The sequence below is a fragment of the Saprolegnia diclina genome (genome assembly GCF_000281045.1).
Source record: "Saprolegnia diclina VS20 unplaced genomic scaffold supercont1.6, whole genome shotgun sequence".
Taxonomy (NCBI): Eukaryota; Oomycota; class Saprolegniomycetes; order Saprolegniales; family Saprolegniaceae; genus Saprolegnia; species Saprolegnia diclina.
In genome coordinates, this window is record NW_008246073.1 from 283399 (window position 1) to 292984 (window position 9586).

The 9586-nt window shown below is 57.4% G+C and overlaps 2 protein-coding genes across 2 annotated transcripts in view; both read left to right on the top strand.

Moving 5' to 3' along the window:
* The first annotated feature begins 36 nt into the window (after positions 1 to 36).
* Positions 37 to 4661, top strand: SDRG_02608 (hypothetical protein). The gene is made up of 9 exons (XM_008608205.1): positions 37 to 275; positions 321 to 514; positions 561 to 639; positions 696 to 862; positions 902 to 1037; positions 1088 to 1218; positions 1263 to 1676; positions 1725 to 1914; positions 1961 to 4661. Exons 1-9 carry the CDS (start codon positions 59 to 61, stop codon positions 4615 to 4617), a joined length of 4185 nt encoding a protein of 1394 aa, XP_008606427.1. The 5' UTR covers positions 37 to 58; the 3' UTR covers positions 4618 to 4661.
* A 331-nt stretch (positions 4662 to 4992) lies between these two features.
* The window catches only part of SDRG_02609 (hypothetical protein), a 10037-nt gene continuing 5443 nt past the window's right edge, over positions 4993 to 9586 (top strand). Inside the window, exons 1-5 of the mRNA XM_008608206.1 lie at positions 4993 to 5245; positions 5291 to 5484; positions 5531 to 5609; positions 5650 to 5816; positions 5871 to 6006. Coding sequence (XP_008606428.1) covers positions 5038 to 5245; positions 5291 to 5484; positions 5531 to 5609; positions 5650 to 5816; positions 5871 to 6006 — 784 coding nt within the window. The 5' untranslated portion in view covers positions 4993 to 5037. The remainder of the gene's footprint in view (positions 5246 to 5290; positions 5485 to 5530; positions 5610 to 5649; positions 5817 to 5870; positions 6007 to 9586) is intronic.

Sequence of the window (9586 nt, forward strand, 5' to 3'; positions counted from 1 at the left end):
AGGGTCCGCTATTTTAAGCCCAGAGCCGCTTTTCTAGACAGGCTGAAACAGCGCAAGCATGACCAACGGGTCCTGCTTCTGGCTCGACGCGTCGGCGCCGGCGTGTACAAAGGCATCTTGGCCCTCGTGTGGCTACAGCTGGCTCGTCTCGGCGCCTGTCTGGTTGCTCTGGGGCGTCTGGTTGCTGTACGGACTCGGGCGCCTCCGTCAAGCCACTCGGCAAACCAACGGGTTTCAGTTTGATACAGACAAGATTCACGACCCGCTCGCCCAAGGTAAACCCACACTTCACGTCGTCCACGGTCTATCGCGTGCCGTAGGGATGGCCGTCGCGCTTTCCCAGCGCAAGTCGACGAGCATACACAAGCCAAAGTTTCAGCGCTACATGAAGCTCGGGGCCATGTGGGCCGAGTGGCCATCGCTAACGTACACGCCGCTGACGATTGCGTTCAAAGTCGCGGGCTCGAGCAGCTTTCTGTCGTCGATGCTCGTCTCGTTCAACTCGCCGTACGAGGTATGGCCGTTGAAAAAGCGACGTTTTGCGACCACCACGGGCGTAGATGGCCAACCTGGTGCTGGCCGTCGTGTGTGGGGGCAGCATTCTTGTGCTTCGGCACGGCCAACGACTCGTGCCCCTACGTACGTTGAAATTTGTGATTGGAGGTTGGAATGTAGAGTCCCATTGTGCGATTTAGACGAATTGTACTTGAAAAAGTACGCGTACCCCATCACGTTTGACGTGTTGTACATTCCGCTCATTTCGACCTTTGTGCGTCTCGCAACGTGCCCCGGCGGGTACCAGCACATTGCGCTGCCGGGCGGCGCGACCTGCGATTGTGTGAACCGCTTTGGCATTTCTTGGGTATTTGTCCTCAATCGTGCACACTTGACAACATTGTAGAGCATTGGGTTTGTCGGGTTTGTGATACTGTACACCAGGGCACTGCACTACAAGATGTTTATCGAGCCACACGGCGCGACCATGGACTTTCGATTTCAAACCAGCTTTCAGATCATCATGGTCATGGCGCGCACCCGTACGTCATATTCTGTCACCTGTCCATTGGTCAAGAATGTCCTTGTCTAGTCAACCCCATTATATCGGTGCTCGTGAGCGACTTGGACATGAAGACGCACCGATCGGACGCGATCCTTCTCGCGTGCGGCTTTCTTGTGTGCATTGCGTTTCTGTTTGTGTACAACTACAAGGCGCAGCCGGTACGTTGTCCTCCTCGTTGTAGACAGTCACGAGGTTCAACTAGTGCATTGGGAGCGGCCGCATCCCCAACAACATTCGCGCACTCTCGTTCTCGAGCGCGATCTACACGACGCTGAGTGTCCTCGGGTTTCTCTTCTCGAACGCGTCGCCCGCGCAGCTCTACTATGCGCTGACCCCGCTGCCGGTCGTGTGGGGTGTCGCGTGGCATCGCAACAACATGCGCGCGCACCACTTTCACGTCCCCGACCTCTCGATCCTCGAGCTCCTTCGCGACCACTCGAGCCGGTCCAAGACCGTGGGCACGATCGCTGCGCTTTACATGGACCCGCTCAAGCTGCACGTCGTGCACTACGCCGCGATCATGGCGCAACTCGAAAAGATCACGCAGCGGTCGCGCACCAAAGAGCTTTTGTGCCGCGCGTACGCGTTGCGGACACTTTGGTTTTGCCACATTGAGGTACCTTGATTGTCGTACAAGATCGTGACAATTTTTTCCAATTGACAGAATTTCCGAAAACAAAGCCTCACGGTTGGCGAAGACAAGAAGAAGACGGCGGTGCCACCCAAGCTGTGGTTCAAAGACATTGAGAATAGCGACCGGAAATCCAAGGCCCGCGCACGCCTCTTGACGGCCGACGTGCCGATTTCGATCGTCAAGCCGAACATCAAGATCCAGCGCGTCCACCACGTCAAAGGTACCTGATTGTCGAGCCGTTTTTGCGTAAATATGTACTTGAGTAGATGTCATGGACACGACAACGTCCCTCGCCAACTTGCATCCGCGCCAGATCAATGCACTCGCCGCGTTCCAGCGCCCCTTGCCCATGCTGCGGACTCCCCGCGTTGCCCCCGACAAGTCGAAGGACGGAAAAAGTCGTCTCTCAAAAAGAAGCAGCCCCCACCAGCGAAGCTCCGCGTCGGCGCTCGAGCAGCCAAAAAGGCGTCCATTGCGACTCTCCGAGCCGGATAAGCTCAGCAGCGCCGAAATACTCGCGGTCAGGCCACCCCCGGTGGACCCCCCCCCCACTGAGGAACCGGCGGCCGAGACACCCCCCACCGAATCACCCGCAACCGAGACACCCCCCACGGAGTCACCACTAACAGAGTCACGACCCACCGAGCCACCACCTCCGGAGGCACCACCCGCCGAGACACCCCGAACCGAGACAACTTTGCCGGATATGCCTTCTGTCGCAGCAACCAAGCCGCGACCTCCGATGCTTGGTGCACTGCGGCAGGCAGGCTCCCGCCCATCGTCGCTGCTCAACGTTTTCTCTGGCCAAAAGTTACAGTCGTCTGATACATCCATGAAGCACGCACCGTCCGTCTCGGACCTCCGACCGCGGCGTCCTAGTGGCTGGAAGCACACCATGTCGATGGCCAAGCTTGTGGCGCCGATTCTATCGCGCCTCACGGGCACGGCGCGGTCCCTAGCGATTAGCAACTACCACGTCGTGCTCATCCACGACAAGCACTGGATCTCCAAGGACGAATCCCCAAACGACGCATTTTTTCACGCGGTTGGGCTCTTTAATACAGCGCTCGAGGTGCTCGCGCAAGCGTGTGCGCTCGGTGACAAGCCGTGCATGCACGAAATCGCCCTGTTTATGCTCGAGTGGTATCGCAGCGGGTACCTCCGGCTCACAAAGACCATCTACTTGCACGTGCTCTCGACGCTAACGGCGACGGGCGACCGGAAGCGGACGGCGGATGCAACCCATACGATTCACAAGCTATGCATCAGTGGTGTCGTTCCGCTGCAGCTCTGGCTCAAGAACGCATCGTACCTCAACAACTTTGTCACGGCACTCGTCCATCCGAGTCCGACAACTGTCTTCAAGTGCGCGTCCGTGCTCGCCCTCGTGCTCCAAGCCGCCGAGCGGCACACGAAGATCAGCCTCTTTTTGCTGCTGACGCCCGAAAGCATCAATCGCGTCCATAGCGCGCTCGCCAAGTGGCACAGCGTGTACCACATCAGCGCGACGCTCGAGGCCATTTGTTTACGCTTGCACCAAATGGAAGTCGCGCAGTTCACCAAGCGTCTGCACACGGGCAAGAAGAAGATCTCCGGCGCCTTGCTGCAGTGGGTCCACGAGACGTTTACGCAGCGCTTTGTCCGAGTCGTCGTGCGGTCGGCCGACTCGGTCAAACCGTCGACGACGGCCAACACGATGACGGGCACCTTTACGCGACGCAAGACAGAGTCGCACCTCAGCAGTAACTCGGGCATTCGCCGCTTCTCCCGCTCCGTCATGCGAACGTCCGTGACGTGCAAGGTCGTACCATCGCCAGTTGCTCCAGCGCCAGAAGAGCCACGGACGCCAGAGCACACACCACCGACACTCGACACCAACACCGAGGCCAGCCCACCGCTGCGATTGCCCCCGCTCTTGGAGCCACCAATCGCGAGCAGTCTTTTGCTCCCGCCAGCGCTGCCGCCCGTAAACGTCACGCCCGTCGTCGAGAGAGTCGAGACAGGTCGCCGACTGCCACCTCTGCGGCAGCGAGCGAATAGCTTAGCTCCCCGAGATATTCCAGATCTGCCACCGGCCACAGCTTCGCCACCACCAGCATCGTGTGTGGGACCGCCGCAAGCTCTTCTTCTCCCTGTCATGGCCGGCGGCATCGTGTCCAATACGTCTGTAGCCAGCCCCGAGGTGCCGACGACGACAGCGTTGACGGTCGCTGCGATTCTCGCAAGCGCAACACAGCAGCCACCGATGCCAGTTGGCGTCCCTGCAAGCGGTCCCTCACTGGCACTGCTCACTGCCACGCAACCCGTCATGACGGCGGCCAGTGCTGAGCCGGCAATGGTTACGCCAGCGGCGCTGTCGACGGGCCAGAGCAGCACGACCGATTCGGCGCGTTTTGGCTCGCGCCTCTCGGGCAACGTACGCGACACTCGGACGTCGTCGACTGACGATGACGCGTCCTTGGAGCTATTGGCGTCGCGCAACCAATCATTTTACACGGTGGACTTGTTCTTGGACGGTGATGGAAAGACGCTCACGAATGCGCGACGCAAGGCCGATGGGACGTTGCGGCGCATCATGCGGCCCGAGCAGTACGTGGTCGTGTCGCCCGCGGTGCTCACCGAGATTCGCCGGCGCCGAACCAACCGCCGGCGCCTCCTCGAAGGTCTCCGAGCTGCTCAAAAGGTGCATCGCGACACCAAGCTCATGCTCGCGTCGAAAAAAGAGCTCTCGGACGCCCTCGCCAACGTTGCCGTCTTGTACCGATCGGCCACCGAGAGCGCCATCCTGGATTTTGTCAAAGTCGGGTTGGACCCGGACCTCCAGACGTTCTTTGCTTCAGTTGTCAAGCCATTTTTGACGCCCAGCGACCACAAGGTGCACGAGAAGCGACGTTCGGTGCTATGGCTCCCGCCCCCCACGTAGAGAGACGCACCATATTTGAATTCAAGTGTTCAACTGTTCTTGTGGTGGCGCCAACAAATAGCAAATCCAGGACATCGTGGACGAGCACATATCTCACTTTTCTACAGTGTACGCTGGCCTCGAGCCTACGTTCAATGTGTCACATTGGGCTCCTTGCGTGGTGTCGGTCCTAAGCGTCGCATCTTCGATGGTTGAGCAACGTGTGGTCCCTTGCGCGGCGGTTATTAGGCCTGTCGAAGCTCGAGTACATATGATGATGATGATGATATGGATTGAAGTCTTTATACAGACTAAAGACTCCACAAGCTCGAGTACATATGGACAACTACCGCGACTTGTCGCTCTCGACTAAGTGCAATTTTGTTTATAGCTCGTAACGGACTCCGCGGTTTTAGTGCCGGTACTCTCGCTGTTGAGCGCATGACGCACAGCTGCTACGTGGCGGTCAATGCCACGTGCGCCAAAGCTGCATGGTCCGCGTGCGGCTACGGCTGGCTGCTACCGACGCCTGTCGCATCCCTCTGGTGTTTTTGGCTTCTTGGCGGCGGACAGCGGCTGCTGCACGTCCGGACATCCGACTCTGGCCTCGAGTTTGATGTCACCAAGATTCACGATCCGCTTGCTCAAGGTACTTTTCACGAGTGCTGCAGAGAACGCAGTTGTGAACACGTAGGCAAGGCAGTCGCGCTCTCACAACGCAAGTCGTCTACGACGTCGCGTCGGCGGCTGCAACGCTATATGAAGCTCGGCGCCATGTGGGCCGAGTGGCCGTCACTCTCGCACACGCCGCTCACGATCGCCTTCAAGGTCGCGGGTGGTCCGCCCTGGCTCAACCCGCTCTACTTTTCACTCAACTTTCCCTATGAAGTGCGGTTGTCGTTTGCATTTTGCTCTGTCTCACGCAATGGACCAGGCGTCCAACGTTGTTTTGGTCCTGCTGTGTACTACCGCTGTGCTGCTCTTATGGCTCGGGAAGCGGATCACCCCGATTTGTACGTCTACACGGTGTGGACGCCACTCACGCATGACTAGGCGATCTCTGGCGTAAAAAGTACCTGTACCCAATGGTATTTGACGTGCTCTACATCCCGCTCACATCGACGCTCGTACGACTTGCCACGTGTCCCGACGGCTACGTCCAGTTTGTGCTACCGGGTGGTGCCACGTGTGCGTGCATCGATCATTTTGGCTACTTTTGGGTCCGTCTCTTGATACATTTGCTTGATATTTCAATTAGACAATGTGGAATATAGGGAATCGGTCTCTCTGGATTTGTCGCGCTGTACTTGTCAGCGCTCCACTACAAATTGTACACGGAGCCACTGGCAACCACCATGGACTTTCGCTTTCAGACCAGTTTCCAGATCATCATGGTCATGGCCCGCACACGTACACTAACTAACCCTTCCCTATGTATTTCCTGGCCACTATTGTCCTATTGTGGTCTAGTCAACCCGATCGTATCCATGCTCGTCAGTCAACTCGATATTGAACATCACCCGGCGATCGGCAGCGGCATCGCCCTCGGCTTTCTCCTCTGCATGACGCTGCTCTTTTGCTACAACTACAAGGTTCAGCCGGTATGAGTCTTTCAGCTTTGTGTCGATTCGACTGGAAAACGTTGTCGTCTAGTGCATTGGCAGCGGTCGCCTGCCCAACAACATTCGCGCGCTCACGTTCAGCAGCGCCATGTACGCGTCACTGTGCGTCCTCGCCTTTGTCGGTGCGTCGACACCCATTCGCCACCTCTACTACGCGCTGACGCCGCTGCCGCTGCTTTGGCTGGGCGTTTGGCGTCTCAACAATCGACGAGCATTGCACTTCCACATCCCCGACAAGAGCATCCTCGGGCTCTTGAGTGACCCGTCGTCGTCCGCATCACGGGCTGTTGGCACAATCGCGGCACTGTACATGGACCCGTCCAAGCTGCATCCGTCCCAGTACGACGTCCTCTTGGGTCGTCTGCAGCAGCTGGTGGATGTCCCCGAGTCACTGGACCTTTCGATTCGCGTTTTGGCGTTGCGCATTTTATGGTTTAGTCACATTCAGGTCCCGCATTCGGAGAACGGTTTGTTCAGGCGCCAACTCTGCCACTTTCTAGGCCTTCCGAAAGCAAAAGTTACCGATTGAAGAAGCTGAAAAAACGAATGCTATTCCGTTCAAGCACTATCTCAAAGACGTCGAGAACGACCATCGCAAGCCCATTGTTGCATCGGCAAGTAGCCCGCCGTCGCTGCCCGCGAAAAAGTCGAGTGCTAAAGGCGTCTGCATCAAGATTCACCGAATTCACCACATCAAAGGTACTACTATGTTAGCATACGTGAGTCAACCAACGAGCACTGGCGTAGATACGACGGCAACCAAAGGTCCTGCGGTACCCGACTTGACACCGTCGCCTTCTGGCATGCTCAAGAGAAGCTTTTCCCGCATGAGCATCGTGGCCCCGTTTGCTAGTCGCGGAAGTCAAACCGGCTCGGAGGACCCGTTCCATGTAATAGCGATCCGTGGTAAGCGCTGGCTGGCCAAGGTCGAGACTCCAGAGGATGCCATCTTGCGGCTCAAGCGCATCTTGGCACTGGGTGTCGAGACACTTCACGACGCGTGCGCGTTACAGCACAAGACAGCGATGCAAGACAGCGCGCGGTTCCTTCTCGAGTGGTACAAAGCCCGGTATGTTCGGCTCTCGGCCAGCACATATCTGTGTGTGTTGGCAGCACTCTGCAGCACGAGCAGCACGCATTCCAAGCATGTGCTTGACGTTGTTCACTCGCTGCACAAACTCACGCTGGACGGTCACCTTCCCCCGTTGTTATGGCTGCGCCATGTCGAGTGTCTAAGCTACATTAGCATCGGATTAGAGACCGTAAGTGCCTCGACTGTACGCAAGTGCGCTTCAATTCTGGCGCTCGTGCTACAAGTGGCCGAGGCCGACGCAACGCGAAACCCGTGTGTGCTCTTGACGCCGGACGCCATGCGCCGCATCTGCGCTGGCCTCAATCGATGGGTTGACGACTATACCATCAGCGCAACGCTCGAAGTGCTCTGCATACGCTTGCATCGAATGGAAGCGAGCTACGACCAGCGCCAACGCGAACACCGCCAAAGCCCATCGCCCCTCGTGTCGTGGGTTCAAACCCACCTGCGCTCGTCCTTTACGGGTGGTAGCCTTCGCGTGGCAGCCAACGACAGACAACCTTCGGCAAGTCGCACCATAACGCGGCGCCGAAACAGCGAGAGCCTTCGTACAACTCTATCTGGTGCCCGGGGCGCCCGAAAAATGTCGTTTTTGTCCACCATACAGAGCGTAGCGACCGAGTCGCCGCCGCGCTCGATGTCGTCGCTACCCAAGATCGTCACGGTAATCGACCTCCTTGAGTTCGTCGAGTTCAAGCCGAACGCAATGGACGGGGCCTCGAAACGATCGATGGCGCGCACCGAAGACTTCAGCCTCGTGCCGCCTTCTGTCCTCAAAGAAGTCGAGCGCCGAAGGGCGACGCGGCGGGAGCTTATCGCGCAGCTCCGCCGGGTACAAACGCTGCAAGAAGCGGCGCAGACACCAGACCCCAAGTCGCGAGGCCGCAGCAGCGCAGCGAGTCGACGCCCTCGCACCTACGATCTCGCCGAGGCGCAAATGTCCCTCGTCATGCTCTTCTCGAGCGCAAAACGGTGTGCGCTGGACGACTACGTGATCAGCGGTCTCGACGATAGGCTACGTACCTTTTTTGAAGCCCACATTCGACCACTTTTAGCGAGCCAGACGCTGCTACCGCGCGAGCCCAAGCGGTGGTGGCTTTGGCGCGAGCGTAGCGTCAATGACTCTCGAGCGTTGCCATAGCTCATTTGAATGAATGTCGTACTGTTGGGAAGTCTCAAGTTCGAGTCCAAGACGCCCTTTGTCATGCCAGTCGCCGGAAGCGAGACTCGCGAGCTGTGGCTCTCGTGTGTCCGCGCTTGGCTCCGCAACGACCCCAAAGCACCGCGCAGCCGCATCGACGCCGCGCTCCAAGAACTCGGCCTCGCCCCGCTCTCCAACGGCCGCCAACGGCGACCTGCGCTCCGCCGCCCGACCTCGTAGGTCTATTTATGCGACCTCGGGGTCCGGCAGCGCGCCAACATCATTCCGAGACGTGATCAAGAAAACAAGAAACAAGAAAAACAAGTACCGCGGAACCTAGACACGCCTTTTTAGGATAGTGAAAAGAAGTTCTACTGAGTGAGTCCTTTCTCGGAAGGGCAATATCAATGTACGCTCATTTGCCGGTCATTGCTGAAAGAAAAGGGTTTGGACGTGTCACACTTGAACGTTCCTGGCGCTCGCTCTGACAAGAAACATTGAGTTGCCGTTTTCGAGATGGAATCGCCCAACGACAGAGTCCATGAGAAAACAAAAATTTCTTCGGAATTGAAACTGGCACGATACATTTTGGACAATAATATTATCGACATGCTGGTCCATTTATCTACGGCGAGAGCCAAGTTGATTTTGCGAGGCCGTGCGCGACCTGTTTAACTTTGTAGTGGCGTAAATCAAACGCCGTATACCCAACTTCACCTCTATATCTTATCAAGTGTCGCTTTTGGCGGGCTCGATTTTTAAAAATGGCAGCAAAATATATGTGGTCTCTTGACCGTGCACTTTGCCCGTCTCGTTTGTCGAACGAGGACCGGAAGTCGAAGACACTTGGTGTGGTACCGGTAAAAACAAAAGATCTATCTGTCACGTCCTCCAGTTAAGTCTTTTCGCAGATGCCCGAGCTACCGTGCGCTGCTGTTGCTGCAGCTGGTTCAAGCCAGCGTTCGCAACAGCGAATGCATCGTGCTTGGTCATTTTGGCACTCAATCTACGGGCGTCGCATGGGCGGAAATTCCGACGTGCGTGGTGCTGCAGTGCTTGGAGTACTCGTATTTGAACGAAGGTGGCTTGGCCGCTCGTACTTTGGTCCTGCTGTGTACTACCGCTGTGCTGCTC

Excerpts from the sequence above, each read along its gene's own strand:
- SDRG_02608 (XM_008608205.1), top strand. The coding sequence starts at position 59 with ATGACCAACGGGTCCTGCTTCTGGCTCGACGCGTCGGCGCCGGCGTGT. Across the intron at positions 640-695 it reads CCAACGACTCGTGCCCCTAC|ACGAATTGTACTTGAAAAAG; the intron begins GTACGTTGAAAT and ends TGTGCGATTTAG. Across the intron at positions 1,219-1,262 it reads ACAACTACAAGGCGCAGCCG|TGCATTGGGAGCGGCCGCAT; the intron begins GTACGTTGTCCT and ends AGGTTCAACTAG.